Here is a 27,333-nt window from a genome sequence, read left to right as displayed (position 1 = left end):
CTTATCCTAAGAAAAGAGCAGTTTTGGGTTAAACTCTAGAAAAATAAAAGCTTGAAAGACATGTGGCTGTAGACTGCAATTAAAAGCAATTCTGTACCCAGCCTAACAAGCCTTTGGAAGACTCCCGAATCCAGCACAGGACATGCTCAGTGTACCACTTCTAGTTCCAGCTTTAGAAGTGTGGGGAATCCAGCCATGGGGTCAGCAGGGCTCACAATTACAATCAGAAACCAGCTGATGGGTTGAATCATGAGTGTGGGTATCTCTTTTCTTTCAGCAGCAGTGTAACAGAGGTAAGCCCATGAGCCTCCAGTTTTCTTTTTGATCCATGAAAACGTCTTGGCTTTTTTTTTAATAATTTTTTTTCTTGCCAGGAATTAATCTGCAGGAATTAATCAGGCAATACACAATGTGTTTTTCTTTTGACTCTCCGCAGGATAATTGCACTATTGTATAATAGCTCAAGGAGACAAACTCCTGCTCTCTCTTCCCCAGTCAGGTACAATAAACACAATAACTAATAGAGGAACTGCATTTTTGTTTTATTACCCACACACACATCCACAAGAGGATATCCCAATGAGGAAAACAGCAATGGAAGCAGTCCTGCAATGTTTCCGGTGCCACTGGGATGCGCAGGCTTTGCAGGAAGAATTCTGGCAGAAGGCGAGCTGCAGTCCCCACAGAGAGGTGTGGGGCTCAGAGCCATGGTTCAGACATGGCACAGGCTGTCAGAGGTGCTCAGGAAGTCCTGCAGGTGAGCACAGCTCTGCCGGCGCAGAGTGCTGCGGCACTCGCTGTCCTCTGGAATTTTCTCCACCCAGGCTTGTGCATCAAGTAAATATTGCATCCTGAAGATGGAGAGGTATAGAAAGTTAGTCATTATTCCTGACATGGAGCAATGGGAAAAGTGTAATCCCTAAGCTGCTGCATCCCTCCACAGAGGCATCTCTGAAATCAGTTATACTAGCCAAGAAACTCACCAGAAACTTGTTTTCACCAGCAGGTTAACTGAGCTTTGCACATAGTCTGGCAAGTGTCAGTGCCAAGCTGGGACAGACCTGGCTGTACTTATGTTTTGAGTATGTCAGATAAGCTTGGGATAAGTTTCTGTTAGAGTTTCTAGAATGACACAAAAGGCCCAAGTGCATACCAGTGGGGAAGTAAGGGGAAGTTTAGTTCCAAGAGTATTGCAAAATAAATGTTTCCTAATTTTCTGTGATGAGAAGCCATGTAACTTCCAGTACTTCATGCCTGAACTGGAGAAGACTTTGGAGATTAAACCTCTGCTAGGACACTCCAGTCTCTAGCAGGGTTCTTTTGAAGCAGGCCACTGACCTGGGCACTCACTTTACTGTCATATAGAGAATGGGAATGGGACTTTTAAGGTTTTAAGAAGTGATGCTCACAGCTTGATGGAGATCTCCTCCCTAGAAGCTTTCAGAGGCATTACCTTTCTCCAGTTCTATGCAGGGAAAGGGAACATCTAGGATGTCTTCCTCACTGAATATTTGGTAGTGTCATACTAAATTTCTACTCAGATAAATTCCATTTTTTCATGAGTGTGACAGTGAGAAACATGCTACTAGCATGCATGATGTGACAGCAACCTTGGGAGCTGCTCTTAATCATCTTCTGCAAACACAGGAGCTGTTTGATGGACTGCAGTAGATAGACTGGATAGCTTTTCCCATTCTCCATTTCTAGCTCTGAGTTTTTAACCCAGGGGAACCAGGGCCAGATTTGATTCTGAGAAGTCTGGGAACCACAGATCCACAAGCCAAATAGATTTGTGTGGCTCAGCTCTTCCCCATAGCTTCCCTTTTTCCTGTGGAGTGGACCACTATGCATTTTAGTAAATCCAACAGAATCAGTCCCTTAGAAATTTGGTGCTGCCTTTACTTTCTGGAAGTATTCTAATAGATTGAGTATCCTCTGGATTTATGGTCCAGAGACCATTTTGCACTTACTTGTTATTGCAATCAACTGTTTGCCCATCTCTCCCCATGAGGAGGTAGCATTTGCCAGGGACAATGTTTAAGTTGCACATGGAGCGTGACAGGAACTGTCGGTGCTCACCCACTTGGATGCTTTCATCCGCAGCTGTGGGACAAGAAGAGAAAACCCCATGAACTTTTTTAAAAGAGAGAAGAACTGTAGCCCACAGCACACAACCCCCTGTGATCATCTGCCCCACTGCAAAGCCAAGGTAATGTTTCACTTGGGAATTGGGGCATCACATGTGAATAAATGGCTGTGCTATGGTAGGATATGTTTCCCTTAGTGGGACCAGGCAAAAAGTAAGCCACTTTTGCCTTAGCTGGTTGTCTTGGCCTTTGCAGTAATTATTGAAGGAGATGTTTTCCTATAGATCTTTGAACCTTTCAGACCTTACGGAGTTTGCTTAAATTTCAGAGACTGAAAGAAAAGCCAAGGAAAATAGAAAACATGCTATCTTCCATTTCAGAATGCTCAGGTTCAGGGTAGTCTTAAAAGCTAGCAAACTAAATTCAAATATTTTGAGGCTCAACAGTGCAGCAGACAATATTAAAATCTCACTCTCCTTAGTACACCTGACCTGAACTTTACTGATACAGCCTTTATGTTATTCCCTCTGAATCTCGTACAGTGGACAGTCTCTTGGTGGTGTCCATGCTAAAGTAACTTAGAAGATTCTGATCTGGACTCTGGCCCATAAGTTTATTCATTCAGAATTGCACTGGCCACTACAGAAGTGGGCATCCAGGGCAGATGAGGTGGCTGCTCTGATACTGCAATGACTTGGAGAGGTGAAAAGATGCTTATTCATCTGACCAATCTCAGGTCACGAGGACACTATGTTCTTTAACTAGAACAACAGTTTTCAAAGTCCATTTGGACAAAAAAAGCAAATAACAGCAACATTCTAGTTTCTTACTCTCTTTCTAGCTATAATTTGAAATTTCCTGCACAAATTCAATATTAAACCAGTTTAAATTACGTGTAAATTACACCACAGTCTTTTTATCAGTTAACAGAATCTTGTGCAGCATCTGCTCTAATATAGAGTATTATAGTACAAGTATGGAAAGACTAGTCATCAAAATCCTAAAAGTAGAATAAAAAACTGAAGTAGAATGTTCCAACATTAATTAGATTTCAGAGAATTTGACATAGGCTGCTAATCTCTGAAACCTAGCTTTAAGAACCTTATCTACCACCTAGTGAAAACTTACATCACTTTAATATGTGTTACTTATACATCTGCATTTTAGAGAGAATATAAGTCCTGTAGGTTTTCTCATGTAACCCTAAAAGACCTTTTTGCTGTTCCTATGCTACATGGTGTCCTGAATTTTCATTTTGTTCATGGAATGCAGGGATGGCTCAGAACTACTTGAGAAAATGATGATGTTATGCCTCATTGGGCTTAAATTACCAAGGTGTTTCACAGTTCATATGCTTCACAAATGGCCTAATACAATTCAGACAGTAGGATCATAAGCATCTGAGTCATTACCTTAGGTAATTATTATGTAATGTTCAATTTTAAATCTCAAAAAAAAAAAAAGGTTGAAATTTAATGTTTCAAAGCATACAAGCAGAATTTAAAGAAAATAATTACTTCAAGTTTTAGAATCTGTAATGGGAAATAGTGTTTAAAAGGGGAGGGGGAAGAAGAGGGGAAAAAAAAGATTCTATGCTACTTTATATGGGCTATACTCTTCCCATAAAGGACTTCTGGAGGACTCATAGGACAGCATAAATATTAGCCATCCGTAACATATACACTAATTCTGTCAATAACCAAATTAATCTGAGAAGCACACACCTGAAAAATTCTCTTTTGATGACTCCCAAACACAAATTAGTGTTTCCTTCTGTCTTCTGAACCAACTCTTTACTTCAAAGATTGTTAAGGAAATAAGACAGAGTCCAGAGAATGAGATTTTACCCTACTGATTCTCATCTAAACTCGGTGATGGCAACAGAGGCCAACCTCACTCAAAAGAGCCACAGAGAATAAAAGAGATAATAAGTCACTAGTTCAGCCACAGGCTGATTTGGGTGCAACACCTAGCTTTTTCTTCATCCTCATATGGCTTCATGCCTCCTGCCAGCCTTTCCCAAGCCTGCTGAAAGCCTCCTAATGCTCAGATGCTGCATCTGACAGCACAAACCAAAAAGAATTACCAAGTATATGGGAGCGGATGACATCCTTTCCCTTCTACTTTACATTCAAAGGATGTTTCTCTCAGTTACCAAAACCCAAAATCTTTCCAGTGCTTGCCTGCAAGTTGTGAGTACAAATGCGTTTGAACCCAGAGCCCTAAAGCCTTTAAATCCTGTAGGTATTCTCAAGAGATTAACAAAACTTTCCACCAGGATACCATAATCTTCTATAGTCAGTATTTTGACCACTAGATACATTATCCTTTCCCTCCATAGGGGGAAAGCCCTGGGTATGTCAGATGCTCTCTCTGGACTCTGGAAGCATGGACCTTATTTTTCTACAGGAACTGAACACTGGGCACAGATCACAAGTTGTGTGCCATAAAGTACTGTGTGACATTGCCAGGCCCCTGGGCAAAGATTGATGGAGTGAGTTAATTTTTCTATTCCAGAGAGGGAATATTTCAAAACCTTTGAAGTTCCTTTTTAAAGGCAATCTCTGGCTGCCAAACTCAAAAGTGGTGACCACATGATACCATGGCAGCTGAAGTCTGACATGTCATCTGACAGCTGCCCCAGAAATTACTCTGAAGTGTATCAGTGCTCTCTGATGCTGCTGATTAACTTCACATGGGGGCAGCTGGGATGAGAGGCCTGCAAAAGAACATTGTCTAAGAACTGTGAAAACCTTTACACTGCCCCTAACAACAAAGAAGCCTTTCTATTTCTTTAGAACAGTAATTAGATTGAAGTTCTAGAAGTTTTCCTGTCTTCATTGACCTCAGGCAAGTCACAGTGGACAACTCTTAGCCTGTTCCACAAGGGCTGCAATTGCTTAATAATTAGTTGAGTAATAAGCACTTCAAATCTTCATTTAGTATCAGAACAGAGGTCAGTGGATATATCCACATGAGAACAAAGAAGGATCTGTCAACAGTCTATAAAATGAAATAGTTGATGCAGAAGACATAATATCCACACTATGCATGTTTTTTGAGGGTTTATCTTAGACTAGACCCAGTTTGTAACCATGGACTCAATAAGTCTGCAATGTGTTTTCTGGTTTATTTTCATCTGAAATGGTTGAAGCTCGTGGCCTCTGGGATTGGTTCACAATGTGAACCAAAAACTTACTCCGGGGATGAACTGAACAGTGAGGCAGCTGCACCAAACAAGCCTTGCAATAAATAAGCCTTCTTGAAAGCCTACCTCAGAAATATATCTGACCCTTCTTTTCCATGGCAGAAGAAGGCATCTGCATGGCTCATGCTGGCTAACATTTAGTCAACCTAATTTTCCTACAGGTGAATGAAAGGAGTCAAACATTTTGATACTTACATGCTTTAAGGATTTTGTGGATTTTGGCCTCATAGTAATCAAAAACATTCTTCTTTGTGCTGTTGAGGATCTCCACCTCGTATGCTGCAACAAACAACTCTGTGATGCCAGATGGCAAGATAAAATTGCATCCAAAGACTGAATAATAGGTGTACTTTTACCAAGTGTCTGAACAGAAGACAATGTACCATCTACTCACAAACCATGGAATTTCTTTGTATTTCCTTTCTTTGTATTTTTTCAAGGAAGCTCCTCTGTGCTTAGGTTTCCACTCTTTTTCCTGTCCTTCTGTTAGCATTTAACTTACCAATGGTGCCCAACCAGTTTTTCCTTCAGTAATTTGTCTAACTTTGTATCCAAAGAAGAGTCCAGAAAGGCAAATTAACAAAGGAAAAATAATTCATCTAGCTCTTCAGAAGGAGCTACTGAACTATGGCATGCCATGGAGACCCTATTCTTTATTTACATCCTGTAACATGAGGCCTGTAGGGAATTGTGGTACTGCACCACGAGTTTTTTCTAAAACCTGGAACATGATGTTCACCCTTCCTTGCCCCTGCCTCCTGCTGCATCTTTTCAAGGCCTTTAATTCCCACTTCACTGCCCTGAGGACTACAACTGCACATGCCTTCATTTGTTTCTCCTTGGCCTCTTGGCCACATACAGAAACCCTACTCAATTCAGGAGAGGTCTGGGCACAGAAAACTACAAGTTTATACTTATTAAAATGAATGATGCTGAAATCAACAGTTGTCCTTCATGTCTTACCATAATCTGCAGTAGGTTGGTAGCAGACAAAACTAACGCGTGTGGTTTGCTCTACCGCTTTACTGAAAGTTGATTTTTGTCTTGGGCAGGGACCTGGAGGGACAAAAATAAGTGAGACACCCCTATAGGCATCGATATGTAGACAGATGTAGTTTGTACATCCGTATTCACACAACAATATAACAGAATAAAATGGCAGAAAAATTTCCTTAGTGGTGTGATAGAGGGTTTTTACACGCACACACACATGTGCATATGTGTTGCCTTTAGCTATCAAAAAATCCTGGATATCTTATAAAAAATCAATTTGATACTGAACATTCTAGAGGACGAATATATCCTGTCTTTCACATTAGGATAATTCTGATGATCCTTTCTGGGCTTAACAATTCCCATGTAAATTGTTCCTAGAAGTAACTGTCTTCCTTTAGACCAGCTTATGCAGTCACTCCTTACCTTCTGCACACTGGCAGACGTTGGCGTGGCACAGCTTTGAGAGCATGGCACTGTGCTTGGGGGCACTGTAGAACACACTGCACCTCCTGTCTGTGGGCAGGGAACAAAACAGCTTTATATGGGAGAGCTCAGGTGGAAAAGCCTGTACAGTACAGTACAAACTACGTTTGTGGCCCAACTTTTCCCTGGTCCAGAGAAAGCAGAGCACTGAGGGATCAGACACACATCAGCAGTTCCCAAAGACCTACAGCTTAGGCACCTAGAGTACAGCATTGCCTTTCAACAGTTTGAGGATATTTTTGTTCAGTTTGGATAATTTTTGTTTGGGCTTTTTTTAGTTGCTGTTCTTGGGGTTTTTTAATCTGTTTTTTAAGTTGTACTCTTCCGTCCCTGCGTCCCCCTTTTATTTCTGTTCCCTCTGGAAACCACCCATCTTAAAAACCTCTTTAGACCATAGTACAACAGTGAACACTGCCCTGTTTCAGAAGAAGAAGATAGGATAAACCAATAGTTAATGGTTTAAACCCAGTGTAAACTGTTTTGGATCCCTCTGTCAAGGCAAAATGGAGATTTGACCTAATTTTCAAATATTGTTTGCATAACTTCAACAAATGGGGACGATTTGCATCTAAACTTCCTTTGATTGAGAAACAAGGCTGCTTTCCTTGGCGAGCATACTACAAAAGTCAGACCTCTAAGTTTGCCTATCTTAGATGTATAAAGACATAGCCTGACAAAACAAAATGTGAGTGAAATGTGCTTAAAAGCGCTGTGAGAAATAGGAATCCAGGAAATCTGATTTAAAAATCCATGAGTGTAAAACTTCGTATTTTCAGTCCATTAGCAGTTCTGGACCATTCCTAAGAAGATCTCTGTTTAGATAATCTGAAGTAACTGGAAGAGAGTTATGCAAAGCTGGTTATTTCATCACTCAAAATTACAAAATTACATGGTTTCACACACTACATCAAAATCAACTTTCCATACACTGGAGGGGTTTTTTGAGAGTCTCTCTTTCAAGCAGTTATGTATCATTTTTCTCTGCCCTTACCAGGGTTGTAAAAATCATAAAGGATGGCATTTGCTGGCTGAACCAAACCCATGGGATTGATTTGCTTTGCCCCAAATGATATACAGTCTGGGTCCGGTCCACTTGGGAGCTGGAGGAAAAAGGAAGAACAGTTTTATGAAAAAACGGACACTCTCCTCACTCAATTCCTCAGTGTTTGTGTCTGTGCTAGTTGTTGAGCACTTGTTCTGATGGCATAGCTGAGTTAATATTGATATCTGCTTTGGTTGTAGAGGTGAGGCAATTCAAGTGGGTGTAGGGTGGAGTCATTGTCCAAAATATTGGGAAATATACAGAGACTAGGGGTCCTGATATTTACATTTGTTTGTCACTGTATAGATCTTGGTCTTGACATGCAAGATGTCTGTGTGGAATTTACAGGCCCACCAGTTAACACTTTTGTGATCATGTAAGAAAAGCATCCCTTCTGGCTAGAGAGGGAGAGGATTTATCTTTTTTCTTGGGCCAAAGGTCATATCTTGAATATGAACTACATCTCCTTGGACACAGAAAGGTGGAAGATGAAGGTGTGTGTTTTCCTTCTTCCCTCCCTCTGTTCTTTCTACTGAGCTGTTCAATAATAATAAATGACAAAAATTACAGAAAGGTAACAAAAACTGAAAAATACAATGAGTAGATTTTTAAAAAGTCTATATGCTTATCTGAAATGGCAGGGATTAGAAAATTGTTGGGTTTGCTTACCTCACCAAAGTAGAGCAAAACCTTCCCTTCCTTGTACTCAAAGTGCTGAATATATCTGTCTGAAGCTGTCACCAACTGCAGGAAAACAAAGAAACAAACAAATGAAAACAAACCCCTGGCAGGACAGGAATACCTTTGCTGGCACCTTCCATAATCTGTTTGCTCTGTTTGGCCCTCTTTCTTCCTCCTTAAAGAAGACAGTCTCTGAGAGCATGAAACTGAGCAAACTAATTTAGCTAGCAAGCTAGCTATCCAAAATCTGTTTTCCCATGTCTCTTCTATTTTTGGAAAGATTTTGAAAGAAAAATTTTCTAACGGCTCTATAAAAGGTTGCATAGAAAAGTGTCTTTCTAACCTGTTCGAGTTCCTTTGTGTCAGGCTCCAACCCACTCAGTAGAGTAAGATCAACCAGGGACATCTTTGGTACTTGGGGACCTGTGGACCTTTATAAGGGAGATGGTCAGCAGTGAACACCTGCACTGAACAGCCACTCAGGTTGCTTTGAAGAGTCTGGCTTTTCAGGCTTGCTAAAGGTGAAACAAAATATCCCGCTCCATTTAACTTTCTAAGTGGATTTTAATTTGAAAATTAGCTGCCAAATTCATTAAGAGTCACAAGGTAAAATGAGTCATCTAAACTAGTCAAATGGTCATCCAAAACCCAGATGCCTTGCCTGAGCTTTTCATATAGGCTTTCCTTGGAGCTGATAGGCAGAAAAAATCACCTGTAAATGACAGTTCATCCCACCTTAAAAACATTGTTGAAGCCAATGAGGGAAACAGCATTGACAAAGTATCTGTTCTCTATTACTTACAAAGTGGAGATAGGAAATGAATTTATCCAAATTTTTCATGGACTAAGTCAAATTACATTCCTTTGTTGTCTGAGGCAAAAATCCTCCTTACTGTAATTATCCACTAAATATATGTATTGGATTTCCAAATCTTTTGGCTTTCACCATCTCAAAAATCAGGCAGTTGTGTCATTGCTGGAAAATGAAGTTGTTCTGCACTCACACAGAGTACCTTGACATGAGATATTTTACATACACTTAGTGGTACTTCAGGAATTTTAATTTTGGCACTCTCCCTTTCCCATAAAGGATTCACCACAATGTAGGGAAGAAGAATGGTGATGTAATTCATGCCTTCAGTTTTTCTCCCATGTCTTAACCGCAAGGAATTTCACATTATTGTCTAAGCCTCAGCCTAACACTTAGTAGAACAGTGATGCAGAACAGTGGATCTGCTAGCTGATAAATGTTACATAGCAATTAATGGGGAAGATGATGCTTTGGTCAGTACACAATTCACTGATGTATATGAATATATCCCTCATTTTTCATTAATGAGGGAGAATGAAAAATGGGAATTAGGGTAACTTCAGTCCTCCCTGCCATTGTTCATGCTACTGTTTAGAAGAGGGGATAAAACCACTGTCTTCAAGTCTTTGACAAAAGTCAATGGAAAACCACTGGAAAATTCTACTGGGGAGCAAAACCTACTTCTTCCATCCTCCTCCTCTTTAGAAGGGGAACCCAGGACAGCCACAAATTTGTGCTTCTGAGACAAATGCCAGACTGTAAATGGGAGCAAAGACAATGCTGCGTAGGAGGTTTTCTTTCTTTCTTTCCTGCCTCTGCCCTTGCCAACTTCTTGTCACAAAAGAATATCCCATTTGCCTTCTCTGCACTCCTAGATAGCATTATTCTTTTTTTTTTTTTTTTTTTTTTTTTTTTTTTTTTTTTTTTTTTTTTTTTTTTTTAATGAGGCCAGAGTGTGGCCACAAAGGGAGTAACAGCATCACTCCAGAAAGCAATGAAACTCTCCTGCTTCATTCCAGCTGTATTTGCCTTTTTTAAATATTTTTTTTTCTATTATTATCCTGACAAGTGCTTTAGAGTATCCCCAGAGTTTGATGGGAAAGAGTCTGCATTGGACATTTGAAGTCTGTGTAAGTGATGTAAATAAATCTCATCCATTGTTTAGAAACTTTTTCTCCTGCCATGGGAGAGAGGATGCACACTTACTGTGTATGCAGACTCACAGTAGATCACTAGGTTGGATGCTGAGTTTGTGAATATGAAGAGTGTGACAAAGGAGAATTACAAATGAAAGAAGAGCTGATCTAGCAGACTTACCTGACACAGACTTTGTATTGCAAGGATTCTGCTTTGCTGGGACTGGTCACATCCCTTTTTCTTCTGCTGCGGATATCAAACCAATCTATTTTAGACAGTGTCTCAAACGTGCTGTTGCTTGCAGTAGTCAAGTCCTCATAATCATTGTCTTCATCAGAGTATTCAGCTTCTGGAGGTGAGAGACATGGTCAGCCATGCACAAATTTGCCTGCAGTTTGGCTCCTTTTGGTATAATGATAAATACCAGTGGGCAGTCATGCCATCACTGTGAGTCTTACAATATTTGCTGTATACTGTCTCAGTGTTTCCAATTCATTCAGAGTTATAATTTTAGGGATAACTATAGTAAGAATAACTAACAAACCTAGCTAAGAATGGAGTTTAGGCTGTGCATAAATATGTAAAGGAGAAGCCCTCCCTCCAAAAGTTAACAATTTGAACAGAAAAAAACAATGCAGGCATAGGCAGAGATGATGATGAGCACACACTTCAGGTGATAGAAAACACATTCTTGCTCATCTGAAAGACCTATGACAGATCTGCCTCAAAGAATGTTAAGCCCACATGGTAGGTCCCTTATTAGCCAGGGATCTGAGCAGGGCTTTCCCCTCTGTGAAGGGAGTTACCTCCCCTTTCTCAAGAGCAGTTTCTAATGGCATCTGTGTAACTCTTAAGTACCTGCTGCACCTACAGCCACTCAGTTATTATACTATTTAAGAATAAGAATAATAAGCTAAATGAAACAATGGGTAGAGTTCAGAGACTTCTCTTTTTCCCTTGTTCATTAATTTGTTCTCACTTTCCAAGGATGGAAAGCTATGAAGTATCATTAGCAGCTGGCCAAATGTGTCACCTTTGAGACCCAGCCCCTGCCCTTTTCACTCACCAGAGTACTTAAGGCTCCCTTCCACTTCCACTGTCAAAATCAAATCATTGCAGGTGTTGTTCTTCAGCTCAGGTGACCAGTACATTTTTAATATCTAAGATGAACACACAAACAGCAAGCCACTAAAAATAGCATCTAAGTGACAAGGAATTTACCCATTCAGAACCTCAACACATGGTGACAGGAGATGGGAGTGTGGAGAGAAAGACCAGACCCCCAGTGGCACAGACTGGTCACAGAGGACTGTCACAGATATAAGCAGGTCCCATGTACAATTCACAAATGATGTGGGACTCCTTCAAGATAACTCTCCATTCCCAAGCACAAAGATGTCTTTCAAACTCCAGCCACCTCTATCACCCTTGACATTTTATGGATTTAATAAAGACAGGAAAAACTGACTGTGTGCATGGGAAGGCTTTAGGCCCCAAATTTTAGAATTTTGGAGGTAGGAACACAAAAGTTGAGGCCATGGCAAGTAAGTTTTCACTTTGGTTTCAAAAAGATTAAAAGAAGTCCAACTGGAGCCTGGATTTTGAATTTACAGCTTACACTCATTGTCCCATTTCCTTTGCCGTGTACAGATACTTCGAGTTTTCTTCCAAGTTCAAACTGCAAACCAAGGGAAAAGAAAGATATTTAGTCTGTGCTCATCGTTTGATCTATTGTTTTCCTGACACCTTGACAGTCTTCTATGCCTTTAGCCCCCCCAAACCTGGGTAGGGAAAACTTTCAGCTATGGAAGGAATTATGAAATCTCATGTCTCAAGATTTTAAATGTACTGAGCTAATGCATCTTACTCTGCTCTTTTAGGGCTCAGTAGATGTATTTTACCAACTTCAGTCCCTCCTTTGTATCCTGGACTTCACATTTTCACAGTTCCAGGCACAATGAAGATCAAAATACTCCCCTTCTTCCTCATTCCCTAGAAGGACTCGGGTTCCTGGCTGCTCTTTGCTTTTGGGAGAGATTCATGCCACCAGAGTGCTCAAAGAGGCAGGAAAGCACCTCTAAAGTGTGCTGCTAAGCGCTTGCTGGTTTGAGGTTTTTTTTAACTTTAAAACTATTCTGTTTTTTACAGATCAAATTATTTCAAGGTATAATGAATCAGCTGTACCATGGTTGCTTAACATGACAAAATCTAGGCCAGAGGATTTGATTACTCCCTTTTAAGGGGAAAAAAAAAAACCCCATTCAAAACAACCAATGGTTGTATACCTCTAGTTCCTTCTGAAATTCTTCATGGGCATCAGTCAGAACCATGCTAATGTAATTTTGCCTTCCAGGTGTTCCCAGTCTGACAGTCAGGCTGGTGGAAGCAGTGTTCAGTGTCTGTATGCTGTATGCTGACAGAGCTTCTAAGGCCACCACTGTGTCCTAGGTGAGAAAGAAAAGCAAAAATCTAGCAGTTATGCCAGGTTATTTCAACTACATGTGAGATGACATTATCAGTCACCTTGAATTCAGTTTTATGCTTTTTGCTGCTTTGAAGTTCTCCTGCATTTGCCTGTTCCTACTTGCAGAGATTATTCATTTAATTTCCCAGCTTCTTCTTATAGCACTAAAATTGTAAACACATTGGAGTCCTGACCTTAGATTATCCTACTTTTTTATGAGGACAAAGAATTTTCTCTGCTGGCTTTTAACTATTTTATTTTGGCCCATTGCTAACTAACATCACAAAATGTTTACTGATTCATACATCAAAGAAGTTGAAAATTAACTGTTATGTTAATGCTTTCAAATCTAAAGGAAAAAGTTTTTAGGGGGCTTTTATTTCCTCCCCTCCCCCCTTAAGGCTCCCCCTGAACTGGTGGTCAGGCACCTGTGTAGAGCAGTACCCTCCGCCGTAGTTCCTCCTCTCTGTCAGCCATGTGGCAATAGGACTGGCATATTCCATGTCCTCCAGGAGCAAGGTCTGAAGCAGGGCATAGGCAGTGGTTTCCACAGAGACTGCATTGTTGCCATTTCCCCAGTAGCGCTGCTGCTTTGCTGCAAGAATAACTCAGTCCTGAATCCCCTTGGCAGAGAGATTTGCCCCAAATCACTATTGTTCTACATGAAGTGGCTACTTCATGTCATGGCACTGTGGAACCACAAGACACAGATGCTTCTCTGAAAGCAACAAATCAGCTGGCAAGCAAAGGTAATGGAAAAGAAACCCCTTAATTTTCAATTTTGATTTATCCAGCCATCACAGTCTAATGATGCCATTGTACAGCCATATCCATCTGATTGAGTGGTAGCATTGTGCCTGGTGGTCCCTCAGACATAATAGTATTAATTATGGCCACAAGTCCAGCCTTGATTAAGGAGAAGCATATTCCCTATGCTTAAACTGTGGCAGTTAAACTGTTCTGTATTTACCAAACGCCTGGGAGGAGTAACCAGGACGGTGGTTCAGCCACAAAACTGACTGACTCAGCAGTCACCGCAGCCACACCCCGTGGGGGTGAGTGGTGACATCCATGGGGTGCTGGGACAAAGCACTCAAACTGGTGGGAGGGCTTTGCAAGCAGGTGGACTGGAAGAGACACCTTCCCTCTTGACCACAAATCCTGTCTGGACTACTCCTGTATGTTGCTGTTTTCTCATATGAAGTTTCTTCTTTCTCAATTAGCTTGGAATTTTTTTTTCTTCCCAAGGGAAGCAGAAAACATAAATGAATATTTACTGTGGTTTTGTTCCAGTTCCAAAATCAGAGAAGATCATGATCCAAGATTTATTATGCTGTCACTTTATAGTGATACTAATTTTGAAAATAACATATTAAAATGTCAAATATTGAAATATTTAATTATGCAATTTAAATAATTAAATATATTACACATGTACATACCCAGTTGTATAAAATTATTTTTTCTACATTTACTTCAGTTTGTTTTGTTCATGTAAGAGTGTTTCCATTAGGAAAATGCTTTTTAGAGGGATTTTTAAGAATGGTTACTAGTACCTTCATCAAAATAAGAACAGCTCCTTAATTTTTCTTTCACAAACTGAGCGTTTTCGCTATCAGACTGCACAAGTGTCAAAGCATAAGCAGTGATGACTGTAGAATAGCAGTCAGTATTTCTTGAAAATTGATTTTTCATGTAAGCCACTGTTCCTCTAATCACTCGTGCCTGTGAAAACAGAATGGATCCATTTGTAAAGATCACTGAGACCTACAAACTGTTATTGCTGGCACTAGGAAACTAGTGCTAGGAAATTAGAATACTTCACTGTAGTAATTTTTAAGACATTTATAATAATATTTGCTTAGTGATGAAAGCCATTGATGATGGAGAGCATAGCTCGAAACACCTTATTTTATATTAGGCCATGACATCTTTTCCTATCCACCACAGATGTAAGCAGATTTTAAACTCCTCATTTGCAGTTCTCCAAGAGATGGTGAAGTGGATATGCCATTGTGAAATAGCCTGCAGACTTAAAGAGTCAGGCTTCCTACCACATTAGGTGATGGGTAGACAAGCAGGGTCTGTTGCAATGCTATGGTTACGAAGGCTGTCATAGCCAAATCCTCTTCTGCTGACTTAATGCCACCCTGAAAGATGAAATATGAGAAGTTAAATATGCATGCATACGTTTATGATTAAATCTAGAAAATCACTTTCCATAAAGTCAAGAATTTTGTCTGGAAACCCTCTCACCATGCACCATGCAGCTGTTGCCTTAAATTTTTCTCAGTAATATGTGTCCATATAAAGTATATCTTCTATGGTGGCAGCCAGGTTGCATTAACAGTGTAAGAGACCAGAAACCCACCACATCCTTCAGCTGACAATCAAATATTTAGTTATTTATCTTACTCCTAAAAATCTGTAATTTCTCATTGGAACATTCATGGTTTCAATTTTCAGTCACTAGGAGGGTGGGGTTGTTTTTATTTCTGTGCTCCTCTCCACACACTAAAGAGCCCTTTACCTTACAGACAGAACTTCTCTCCTGTAAAGGTATTTATTCGACAATACTAGATAAATTCTTATCCCTCTCTTTTATAAAGAAAGCACAGTGCTCTCATTAGCTCTTTTCCCCTGACAGCTCTTGAAGTGTTTGTAAGATGGAAAATTATCTCAGCTTGAACACAGGTCAAAAAACCGCAAAACCCTTTGACCAGTCCTTGAGCTACTTGTTTCTTTTTCTCCAATAGTGTTACATGAAATGTGAAATTAGCTTTGAGGGTGAAAGCCTCACTAGTTATTTGACACAGATCATTAAAAATATTAATGCATTTTTTTCATATGTATACATATATATATATAGTTGCTACAGTGCATTTTCAATTAGTTCTGGAAGATGCACATTACTTTCCTAGACTAAATTCATGGGCAGCATAACAATTTTGTGTTTTTGGACAGTTACAGAGGATGTGTAGACCAAGATATGCAATTGGAAATTCTGCTTCAGTGTTAACATTTTATTATTTCACCATGGGCGTGGTGAAATACTGAAACAGGTTAGCCAGACACACTGGGACATACTTGAGACCTTGCTGGACATGGCCCTGCACAGTCTGATCTAATTAGAACTGTTTTGAGCAGTGTTTGGACTAGATGAGCTCTGGATGCCCCTTCAGAACAAAGTTACAATTCTACATTCTATTGCCTTTGGCAATAAAAGGCTTACATTTTTACCAAACATATGACCCCCAGAAATATTTTTTAAGTTCTCTATAGGCATGGCTGAAAAAATTGTCTAAGACTATATAAAAAGATAAAGGTGAAGTGCTAGCTACACATCTGACAAAACAGACCTGTTAAATTAATTTTACATTGCAGATTTTGTACTTGCATTACAGATTTATTCTCTTTTGGTACATTTCTTGTTATTCAACAACTCACATTATTCCTTTCAACCCTTAATAGCCCTAAATGCTCAACAAATTCTTCTAAATAGGGATGACCTACCTGCATTGACCTGTCCATTACGGGGTGGTGGTCGTGGAATGAGCCATCTGCCTGCTGTTGATTAACCAAGTAGGAAATCGACTTGCTTATGTGACTGTCTTGGATACTGAAGTATTCTCTGCTCCTTGTGAGCACTTTAACAATGAATGCAGTTAACCTGCGCAAAAGAAAATTTTCCAAACTTGTGCTGACAGATATTTATAGAAGACTATATTGACAGGAAGATAAACATACTAATTTTTATGCACAGACTTATATTCAACAGAATGCACTCACTGCAAACTAGTGAGTTATTGTTCAACATCAGCTTGAATATTTCTACTCTGTGGCAAATGCAAAATAAGCAGTTGTTCAGTATAAATCTCTTTTACCAAGGACTGAACACTCACAGAGAATTTGGTGGCTGGTTATTCATGACACAAGTACATAGGCAACTACCAGATTTGCAAAATCCATTGCCAAAGAAAAACTTCTGATGCATCAAATGGTAATAGAGGTACATTGGAAAAAATCCCAACCAAATAAACAAAAACAAAACCCCAAAAATAAAACCCCAGGAAAAGAAATTCACTTACCATACACTACTGGGGGTTATTTTAAATGCTCCATAGGAGCCATCCTCCTTCTGAAACTCAAGCAGTCTAGTGTAACCTGCATGAACAGGAGAGCACATAACTGTTCAGAGAACACCCATATTTATTGGGCATTTTTCTACATAATTTGTATTTTAATGGACATGTTTTGTATTGACTGGTGGAAGAGTTCATAGAGGTGTTCACTGGGGCATTAAGGAGGAAATGACTGGGGCAGCAGAATTTGACACAGAAAAATCACTAGGATAAGCAGGTTCTCTGTCTTGTTTGACTTATTTGAGCCAAGAAAATAACCTGAAAACTGCAGATACCTATAGTTAAAAAACATTTTATGTGTAGTGAATATTGGGAAATTATTTCCCATTATTGACAACTTTTCAAGCTGTTGATTTTATGGTGTATGAAATCAAAAAGTATACAAAACATCATCTTTTGGGTCAGACAGAGTTTTATAAATCATGAGTTATGGCTTCTGACCTTGAGTGCTATTATTTTGACAAAGTTTGTATCATAGTCACACAACTCATATTTTACACTGATGAACTTCAATAAGAATCAATAAAAGTGTAATGTAGGGAGTAAATGATGCTTATAATACCAAATACTTATTAGCAGAATCCCATGTCACTTTTGACAGTCTTGGATAAATAGGCAAAGATCTCCACGCACAACTGCTAGCATGCTTTTAATGGCCATTTATACACTTGTTTTGCATTGATGAAATGTGTTTAAGATCAGCTGTACCTGTTCCAATACTGACAACTCCCTGTGTTAGTTAGCTGAAACATTTCCACATACTGTGGTCCTGGCTTTGCTCTACCTTTAATATCAGCTTTGGATTACATCTTGGAGTGCTTCCAGAAGCAGACTTGCAGGTGTCCCCTCCCTAAGAAAACACTCTCCCTGGCTTGGCCCAAGGCTGCTGAAGTCCTTCTAGCTTACATGAATACAGAAGTGGGGAAAGGAAAGTGTCAATATCATGATTAGCATTGGGCATTTCCTTTGTCATACTCCTCTTGACAGCCACAGACAGAGATGTCTACATCCCAGCTGGCTATCCTAAGCAGTGTCTGTGAACCATGGGGAGAAATAAGCATTTTTAGGATGTGTTTTATCTTGGTTGATTTTGAACACTGGGAGGCAATGAACAACTGGCCTTTGCTATCCATTTACTCTGAAAAGAATTTTCTTTGATCAGCTCAGATTTTACTTTCTACTTCTAAATTATGCAAGAGAGAGGATGGGCTGTCAATGTCAATATCATCCAGTGCCAAATGCTGGCAATTAGTCTCCTAAGGCCTCCTCACATGTGTCTGTCTGCAGACTGCCTGGGGCATTTCTGTGAGGCTGTGTTAAGACAGTGGGCCCTCCTTCAGGAGGCAGCTGCAGCCAGTGTGCTGGATCCCATCCTTTGGCTTCTGGTTGGTTTGTCTTGTTTTGTTTTTTTCCAGCCTACCTTTTTCAATCATACCGATGGCTTCCTGCTTCCGTTCGGGGTTAAAGTTCACCCACTGCTCGCTGGCATCCAGGTACTCGATGGCGTAGACTGCAGGGGCCATTTTCACCATTGTTTGCTCTGCACAGCCTGTGGGCACCTGAATCAGCTTCTCAACTCCACTGAGACTCAGACAGTTTTCAACAGACTCATCCATAATGTTTCCTGTTGTAAAAAAGACAAGCCGTAGTACACGTCTCATTTAAAAGTGATCACTGTCATATGAAGAAAGGTGATCCTAACTATCGGCTGACATTCCAGCATGGCCTGAACGCCTCACTACTCAACACTATTCTTAGCTACCTGAGACTTCATAAAACTCTTTGAAGAAGGGAAAGATTGAGGTGCCAGGCCCTGGGAAAGCTGGAGAAAGGAGGCTGGCACAGTGAAGGAATATGAAGGAGAATGAGTCCTCAGGCTACTGGAGGCAGGGAAGAAAGGAAAGAGGGAAAGACTGGTGTAGCAAGTTTGGGCTGGAAAAGTGTTGTCAAACAAACCCCAGTCCTCCCACAGATGGATAAAAAGATCGTGCATTAGTCATGATGAACGTTTTATGTGGGTTTTTTTCCTCACTGCAATTTTATAACTTACAACTTTATGAATTCAATGATCCCTTTATTTTAGGACAGGGATTTTAAATGGAAGCCAATACCCTTTGTCTCACAAATGCATTATTTTACATTTCCTGGGCCGGCGGGGGTGGGGGGTAGGAGGTAGTATTTGTCACTAATAAAAGCACTTGCTAACAGATGCTTTTAAAATATGTATGCATGAGTGTGTATGTACATATATATATATATATATATACACACACATGTATAACTATATTTGATTAAATGAATATAAAATTGTGCATATGTCCTCTTTGGAAAAATGGAACTCTCCAGAGCCTGGAGTCACCAGAGTCTGGCATCCTTATTTCTGAAATCTAAAGCAGATTTCTACAGCCCTGCACACAGTGTGGGGTTATTAGAGAAGATAAACTCTTCCCTTCACCTCTGGCTTTCCCATAACGTTAGTCCAAGCACAGTGAGGAAGGATGGATCTCATAAAGCTATTACATCCATTACAAGTAAGAAGGAGTAATTAGAAAGAGGAAAATGCACTGGTTCAACTCTGGGGATGTTTTGTTTTATGACCTGGTCATGTAGCACAGACCATTTGAGTCATAACAGAAAATACCAGGAGAGAATGGAGACTTGCCATGCAGGAATGAGCAGCATGAGAGGGGGCTGTCCCTTGTCAACTATGGAGAAGTTGTTGACAAAAAAAATTACATTTACCTTTCAGGCTAACTAACACGTGGCTATCAGAACCTGGTACCATGTTAGATGGTCTGTTCAGGTCCACTGTATGGAACTTCACTGTAAAAAATAATAAATAGATATCAAAATCCAGACTTTTCAAAAAATAAACAGCATGCTGTAATTTTAGAAAAAAAAATACACATATCTTTCTTATAGTGATTTAATTTTCAATCTTTGGCAAATATTTAGACTTGAAAAAAACCTTTTTTTAATACTTTTTTGAGACCCATTAGTGAATTTTAAAGATGCCCAGTTAATATATAAAAAATGATACCTTGAGAAACAAAAGTAAAATAAATCAATTCTAAAAATTTAGAATTCTTTTTTTTCCCCCCTCCTTTCACAAGTCTTTTGCTATGTATTGGATGGAGAGATTTCTGACAAGTTCTGATTAACCAAAGGAACACCTGTGCATTATGAAGTATTTCACCGCACCCATGATTCACTCTTCATTCTTACTCCAAACCTCCTCCGTATCTAGCCCTTTTGGGTAACTTACAGCCACTGTTAATGCAAATGGTCTCTTCTTCTCTCTGTAGAACACCTTCAGCCTGCACAATTAAAGAAAGAAATGTCAAAACGCTTACAGGCACTCACACCTGAAATTAAGCTGCAAGAAACCTGCAGGCTCGACCCGAGCACTGGGCCAGCAGGTGGCACAAATAAGTAATTTTGAAGGGAGATTTCTCACTAGGTAAAACTCAGCCTTTGGATCAGAATTTCAGTTTCCCAATGAAACTACTAATAAACTTTGCTGAATTTTTTGTGCTACTATTAAAACATTTCCCTAGATGAAATTCCTTTAACCGAAACCAACTCCCAAAAATTAAATTTCAAAGTTTATTCTCAGCTTTGTGACCCATCAAGTTCACGAGGAACTCATTTTTGTAAACCTCTCATGTATGAAATCCATGAAATTCTGAGTACATCTTGTGTGTAAAGCTTAAACACTTTTTTCCTTTTGATTCCTCACATCCCTCTTTCTACAGCTTCAGTTTTAATAAAGCTATTTTTAAGCTACTTTTAATGTTTTGGTGTAACACTGAACTCTGAGACTGTGTCTATATCTACAAAAGTTATAGCCTTTAACAGGAGCAGGTTCCCAGCATCCTGTGCCTTATCCTTACTTACATGGTAATACCTGGCATCAGGGGTGCAAGGATTCATAATCTGCACTTTTTGTGTGGATGGAAGAAAGCCCTCCATGGATGACTTGGGTACTGTAATGAGTCTGTGTTGGCACTTGAAAAGTAATTTTTTCTAAATGACTTCTACTTTTTATAATTTTGAAAGAGAGCTAAGATATTAAATAATCAATACAGCATCTTTGTTTGCATGTTTTGCATATGGTTTACCTATGCAGTTGTTGAGAGTGAAGATTCATCCATTGACCAGAAGGAATAAAATAGGGTTTAACCTCATTACTAGCAGAGAGCATTTCCTTCTCAAAAGTTTGCTAGATGGACATCTTCAATCTTGGCTTCACAAGGTAAAAAGATGAAGCAGGGAGAAGTTAAAGATTCTAAGACAGGCACCGGCTGAAGAAGTTGTTGCTGTGTCATGGGTAAAGGATGTTTCTTTTGCCGTAGAGAACAAACCTTTCCATGTACAACACACAGGGGCTTAATTTTTTTCCCTCAGTCTTTGCCGAAAAACAGGTTTCCCGAATTGCTTCCAGCCTCGTGTTTGTACCATTTCACTCTCTCTGTGAGAGGTCCACACACAGTGAATGTCATATTTGAGGACAATTTGTGAAGTGCCTGCCCTCGATTAGTTATACATACCACAACTTTGAGGTTCTTCCTAATGCTATCACTGTGCCCAGAATCCTGGTCAAAAGCAGTAATGGTGATTGGAATTTCTCCCACAGTCAGAGGCACAACTGAGAAGAAGGCTGGTGTAGCCGAGTTCCCCTTTGCCAGCAGGGACAGCTGCACAGCCCTAGCTCTCGTCTCTGCGGTGCACAGCCCCTTCACTGCATCCATCTTCACTGTCACCTGTGGGGACAAGGCCATGCCCAAGATCAGTCCTAGTGCATCACTGCACAGGGAAAAATACCTCTGGTGCTCCTTCCAATGTAAATTGTTCTGTGACCCCATGGTCTGTTACCATTCATCTATATTGGTTAGGGCTCTGAAGGTAAATCAGCTAACATTTCTTCATTACACTGAACTTGAAGCAGAGTTTTGGCTTATCCCTGAATCACAGTGAAGTAAAAAGAATAGTGCATTTTTATACATCCCAGCTCTACACGATTCAATGCAGTTCAGAGGATGCTGGTTGAACAGCTGGTTGGGAGATGGGAAGATGTGAAAGAAAAGAGTATCGGCCCTAGGACAATGGAGACCCAAAGCCCAGTGACAACTGTGGCCATATGCAGGACTGCATAGGAGTCACATGAAAAGAAAAAGTGTGTCTGTGTTGTATACTTAGTGAGCTTTGTGACTAACATTGGATGGTGCACTAATTGACCTCTGTATCTTGTGCACCTTGTGAAGTGTCAGCAAGTGTCAGTGGCAGCAGTTGGATATTGTCCAGATCAGCAGGCAGCAAAAAAGGAACAGATTGCTTCAATGAAGGGGAAGAAGTACCCAAAGACAAAGGATATGGCTATGAAACGTGGTGAGTAAAATCTGCTTTATATGGTAAGTTTAATTACCAAGTGGAACTGGATCCTGTCCTTGGGAAAGCTTTCAAGATAGGAGCATTATGTCTGGGCTGTAGGGGGCACTGAAGGGTGGTCAGGTCATTCACATGAAATTATTACAAAACTATAGATCTAGCTAGCGAGGCACACAAGATACAGCTGTTGCTGATAACCCCACCTGGAGATCGTTGGGCAGGTAGTTGTAAACCACGGGTTTTATTTCCAGCTGCTCGTGTCGTCTGACTGAGTACGGTAATCTCAGGGACACAAAAAAGTCTTTGAAAACTGCAAAGGTGTGGGGTTCAGCTACACAGAACCCTGGGGTGAGAAAAATATACATTTAACGTCATCTAATAAGAAGTTAAATGTCTAATCAAATCTCAGTGCCTGGGCTCCCCTGAGGTCATGAGCAGGAGAGGAAAACAGGCATAATCAAAACTCATTTAAACTCATTTGCACTAGAGACCTATCTCTAGTTTGGCCCCTGGAGTCACTGCCATAGTTTTTGAGAGGTAAAACTTGGCAGAAGTATTTGTACCTTTTGTGAGGGAAATGTGGCCCAGTTTTTTTTCTGTTTGTTTGTTGTTTTTTTTTCCTTGTTTAAAACACAATGACCTTTCCTTGCTTTCTGAAAATAAACTCCGTGGCCATCACTGCACCCCTGGATAATCCTCCCCTTCCAAAGTGGAGTGGGCAGTACAAGATAGACCCTTTGTCCATCCTCTGTGGTCCTCATCAACTCCTAGGAGTTCCCAGAGGGCAGCATCTGGGAACCTGGGCTCTCTGGTGTCCAGCCCTTGGCTGCTCCTTTGCTGGTTCCCTGGTGTTCTTTTCTGCCTTAGAGGCCATAGACATTCATGCTTTGAGATGGCCAGAATCTGGTCCCAGAATTATTCAAACTAAAGTGGTGTTACAACTGCTACCTTTCTTGTGGCTTCCTGGCCACGTGGAAGCTAAAATGAGGTATTTTATAAAGTGGAAAGAATAAAATACAGTTTTGGTTGTGTGATCCATCATCCTTGAGACCCTACTTCATGTTGCTTTCATAAATATAAATCTTTGTGTTTTATAACAGTACAGACTGTTTTATTCTGTTAACATAACTGATCTTCCTTTTGAAGAATATACATTCTCTATTTATCCACACAAAGAAACAAATGAATAAAAAACCCCAATACTTATACCTTTTTCAGGAGATATACTTATTGCCTGAACTTCCCAGGTAGTTATAGAGTCAGGAACAAAGTTTTTTACACTGAAAACACAAAATAAAAGGTTTTAGAAGGCATGCATAAAATGTAAACATTGTGTTTTGATGAAGTTTGCGTATTGTAAGGGAAAAACTCATTCCCTCAGTTGTGGAGACAAAGTACTTGCAAATACTCTGATGTCATCTGCATCAAATACTACATAAAGCTGATATTTATACACATTCTACAGTACAAATTTAAACATATTCACCTAGTGAGACAGCACAGTACCTGTGTTTTCCAGGGCTTTCTACTGCTTCTAAACTCCACCACCAGCTCTCAGGAAAATAGCTGCGCAAGCTGACAGAGGTTTCATCAAACAATTCTTCCTGTTCATTGTATTCTGCAAAACAGGAGTGAGGTTTCTTTTTGAAAGTCCTTGGCTGCTGACCTTACACTGTCTTGCAGAGAGTCAACTTGTAAGAGAACAGAAAATGCCCTGGATTAAAAGATTTCATCTGTGTTTCATCTTGTACATTAAAGAAGAATGTTGAAAAAAGAGAAGCAATGACCACAGTTTGTCACTGAACAAAGAGACAGTTCCTCTTCCCAACTTCAATAACTATATGCAACCAAATGAATAATCAGTCCCTGGCAGCAAGGCTAGCAAAGGTGTTCCCACTCCCCCATACTTGTGACAGACAGAGGATGAAAGGGGAAATCTGTGAGAAATGGTAGCAGAAATTACACTCAGAATCGGATCATTTTAGATGCAAAGTAATTTTTTTTTTTTTTGGTAACATGAGGTGACACAATGTGTGGTCAGAGATAGACTTTAGGGAGAAGAAAAGAAGAAAGGTCCAATTTAGCCAGAATAATTTTGGCTCTTTCTCATGATGGCATTTTGGAGGTACTCGGGTGTTATACAGTAGTACCGCTAAAAAGAATCAAAACTTTGAGACCACTTAGAGCCCTGAACACAGACAACCACCCCCCTACCTGCTCTGCTGTCTGTGGCCTCTCTGGGGTGTGGGCCTTGTGGAGGGGCTACCAGCTCCTCCATAAGACTGGAGTGACCAGCGGTGGCTAAAGTGATTCCTGCCTTTTCTCACCCCAATAAGTCATCCCATCCCATCCCATCCCTCTCCCACCTCCCCAGTGTACAGGTGTGAAGATGCAAGGCTGCGTGGCTGCTGCACTGTCCCGGGGCTCTCTGAAATGCTCATGTCTAAACTTCCTCCCCAGCCCCACGGCACTAAAATGCCCCTTGACCCTCCCCAACCACCACAAGAATGGTAAAAGTGGCAGAGTTGTATGCCACTGCTCTTTACGTCGTGCCAAGCCCACTCTGTTCCTCTGATTCGCCCTTCTGAGGGCTGTGGCTTTCTCACAGCAGTCCCGGAACGCGTTCCTGCATGCCTGGGAGCCAGGCACCTTTTCCAGCCTTTTTGCACAAGAAAACTTCATGGGAATTAATTTCATTCCATCTTGGCAGCATTTTAGTAGAGCAGTGTTTTGGTATCTGCTGGCTGCAATAGAATTAAGGCCCAGAATTAGTGCTGTGTGAGGAGAAATCAGTGCAAAGGTGTTCATTGTGCTCATTCCTGTCATTCTTTGTCATTAACATTAGTTTCTGTTGCAACAGCCAAGCTTCAGCCTGGGACCTTGAGAACAGTCCTTCCTAAAAACTGCCCACAAACACAGGAGGGAAGCATAGGCTCCATGGCATCCTAGACATTCTGTTCTAAGCCCGCTCTTCAGACTCAGACTGAATTAAAAGTTGAACCATCTTTGCAGGCTGGAATTCTTAATAGAAATAGAAATATCAGTGTTCTCTTTCTTGAATAAAGAGTCTGATTTCAAAAGTAAGAAAGAATCCAACTCCAAGCCTTCATGCCTTCTGGCAAAAAAATGAGAAAAAAATTTTGCACAAACTGAGATTTTATGCCAAATGCTATACTGACTGTTCTCTTAATTGAAGCACAAAGCACCAAAGTTGGTACAGCTTCAAAGCAGAATGTCAAGAAAAAGACAGGATTTGTAAAATATCTGACCATACAAATAATTTCGTGACTGGTGACATGACACGTTATCTAGTAGAAGTGCTTCGCATTTGGGATTATAAAGTGGTGAACAAGTTTCCATTTACAGGCATTATTTGATTTTGGTTTTTCAACTGTTTTTCTGAATGATGCATCAGGTCACACAGTATAGTACATTCACTTGTGCTAGGTTATGTCACATAATGCAAGAACTGGGACTCAGAATATGTTGACATCCTTCACTAAGCCATCACTTTTTTCCCCTAGATCCCAGGCACATCCCTTTGCCTCCCTCTGCTAAGATTTTCAGGCCACTCAGAGGAACAGACATACCAATTCCTGACATTTTTTTCTGAAAATCCAAAGACCTCTTCTGCCTTCGGGTGCCCTGGAGGCATTTATATCCTGGGAAGGCAGAACAGAAGTGGTTGGTCACAATGATATGACAGGAACAGCCTGATCATTCACATCATTCATGAAGACCTGTCTTAGGACCCATCTCATTGACAGAAGACCCACAATTTGAGGGAGAGTCCCACAGATCTTCCAACCCTAGCCTACTGCTGCCTGCCCCGGATGAGGTGGTCACCAAAGGACCAGAACCCACCACCTGGGATATCTGAGCTGCCATCATCTGGTGGAAGAGCAGAAGAAGAAAAATCCAAAGGCAAAGAAGATTTTACAATATCATAGTAAAAATGTTTTTGATTATCAATCAATCAATCAATATGCCTCCCCTGATCTATAGTGGTCTTACACAAATTTCTGAAGGGCAGATTGCACTTACCTTCCCTGACACTGGATTGAATCGTGTCTGATATAAAAGCCAGCCCAACATCAGTAAAAACTTGAACGCTATTTGCACCACCACCCGCAGAACATCCAAGATCATATGAATTCATAGCATTAAATACCTGCCAAATAAAATGGCAAAGATGGACTGCACATGCTGGTAAAGGGTTTACACATATATCAGAAAAAATCTTGTAGCTTTTGATTCACAGAAGCAAGACAAACTGGTGGTGCGAGCTGCATTTGGAAGCAGATAAAAGCTGAGGAATGTTTTAGTTAGGGAGTGCTTTCAAGCCAAGGTTTTTTAAATTTACAAACTTGTTTGCCATAGGATGAAAATCCCCATATTAAATATACCACACATCTTAAACATGCCATTCATCTTAAATAGATACTAAATTGCAAATGAAAAAAATGTTTTCAAGTTTAGCAAAGTGTTGTCTAAGCAATCAATAGCTGTTAATTGCATTTTGATCCTTTCATTAGTCATGGAAAAATTTGCTTGACTAGTAGACGGGATATTTTCTTCTTACAAATATCTTACTTTTTTGGCTGTAAGCTTATTTTTCTTATTCAGAATAAAAACTGCCTTATCAACCACAGCTAAGGCAACTTTTCCTGCATGGTCCATTTCAATCTGTAAATTGACGTTGTCTGTTGGTTCATATGTGTCTTGCTCTGTTCTCACTTTAATCTAAATAGAAAATATTGAAATAAAAATATCATATTTGTTAATGAGAAGTGAAGATTTTTTTGGTCAGAAATACTATCAGCTATGACTGTCAGAAGTTGGGAGATATTCCTGTTTTATAGAGTTTCTGCCTGTGATGCTGCATTTTGGAAGA

At 40.2% G+C, this 27,333-nt stretch overlaps 1 protein-coding gene across 1 annotated transcript in view; it reads right to left on the bottom strand.

The window, feature by feature from the left end:
* Window positions 1–518: 518 nt before the first annotated feature.
* LOC136285190 (complement C4-A-like) overlaps window positions 519–27,333 on the bottom strand; it is a 40,975-nt gene continuing 14,160 nt past the window's right edge. The window contains exons 14-41 of the mRNA XM_066176053.1: window positions 27,033–27,182; window positions 26,484–26,610; window positions 26,030–26,101; window positions 24,986–25,183; window positions 23,946–24,057; window positions 23,649–23,719; window positions 22,643–22,782; window positions 21,602–21,814; window positions 20,317–20,368; window positions 19,794–19,874; window positions 18,472–18,675; window positions 16,998–17,073; window positions 16,423–16,579; window positions 14,964–15,059; window positions 14,466–14,634; window positions 13,338–13,504; window positions 12,731–12,889; window positions 12,064–12,123; window positions 11,512–11,605; window positions 10,626–10,794; window positions 8,841–8,928; window positions 8,486–8,560; window positions 7,766–7,874; window positions 6,715–6,804; window positions 6,259–6,351; window positions 5,491–5,574; window positions 1,971–2,103; window positions 519–851 (exon numbers count right to left, since the gene is read on the bottom strand). Of these exons, the coding sequence (XP_066032150.1) occupies window positions 713–851; window positions 1,971–2,103; window positions 5,491–5,574; window positions 6,259–6,351; window positions 6,715–6,804; window positions 7,766–7,874; window positions 8,486–8,560; window positions 8,841–8,928; window positions 10,626–10,794; window positions 11,512–11,605; window positions 12,064–12,123; window positions 12,731–12,889; window positions 13,338–13,504; window positions 14,466–14,634; window positions 14,964–15,059; window positions 16,423–16,579; window positions 16,998–17,073; window positions 18,472–18,675; window positions 19,794–19,874; window positions 20,317–20,368; window positions 21,602–21,814; window positions 22,643–22,782; window positions 23,649–23,719; window positions 23,946–24,057; window positions 24,986–25,183; window positions 26,030–26,101; window positions 26,484–26,610; window positions 27,033–27,182 (3,378 nt within the window). The 3' untranslated portion in view covers window positions 519–712. The remainder of the gene's footprint in view (window positions 852–1,970; window positions 2,104–5,490; window positions 5,575–6,258; window positions 6,352–6,714; window positions 6,805–7,765; window positions 7,875–8,485; window positions 8,561–8,840; window positions 8,929–10,625; window positions 10,795–11,511; window positions 11,606–12,063; window positions 12,124–12,730; window positions 12,890–13,337; window positions 13,505–14,465; window positions 14,635–14,963; window positions 15,060–16,422; window positions 16,580–16,997; window positions 17,074–18,471; window positions 18,676–19,793; window positions 19,875–20,316; window positions 20,369–21,601; window positions 21,815–22,642; window positions 22,783–23,648; window positions 23,720–23,945; window positions 24,058–24,985; window positions 25,184–26,029; window positions 26,102–26,483; window positions 26,611–27,032; window positions 27,183–27,333) is intronic.

This window comes from Chamaea fasciata, unplaced genomic scaffold (genome assembly GCF_029207755.1).
Source record: "Chamaea fasciata isolate MVZ Bird 193981 ecotype frontalis unplaced genomic scaffold, bChaFas1.0.hap1 SCAF_2, whole genome shotgun sequence".
Taxonomy (NCBI): Eukaryota; Metazoa; Chordata; class Aves; order Passeriformes; family Sylviidae; genus Chamaea; species Chamaea fasciata.
This window is presented reverse-complemented; position numbering and strand designations above follow the sequence as displayed.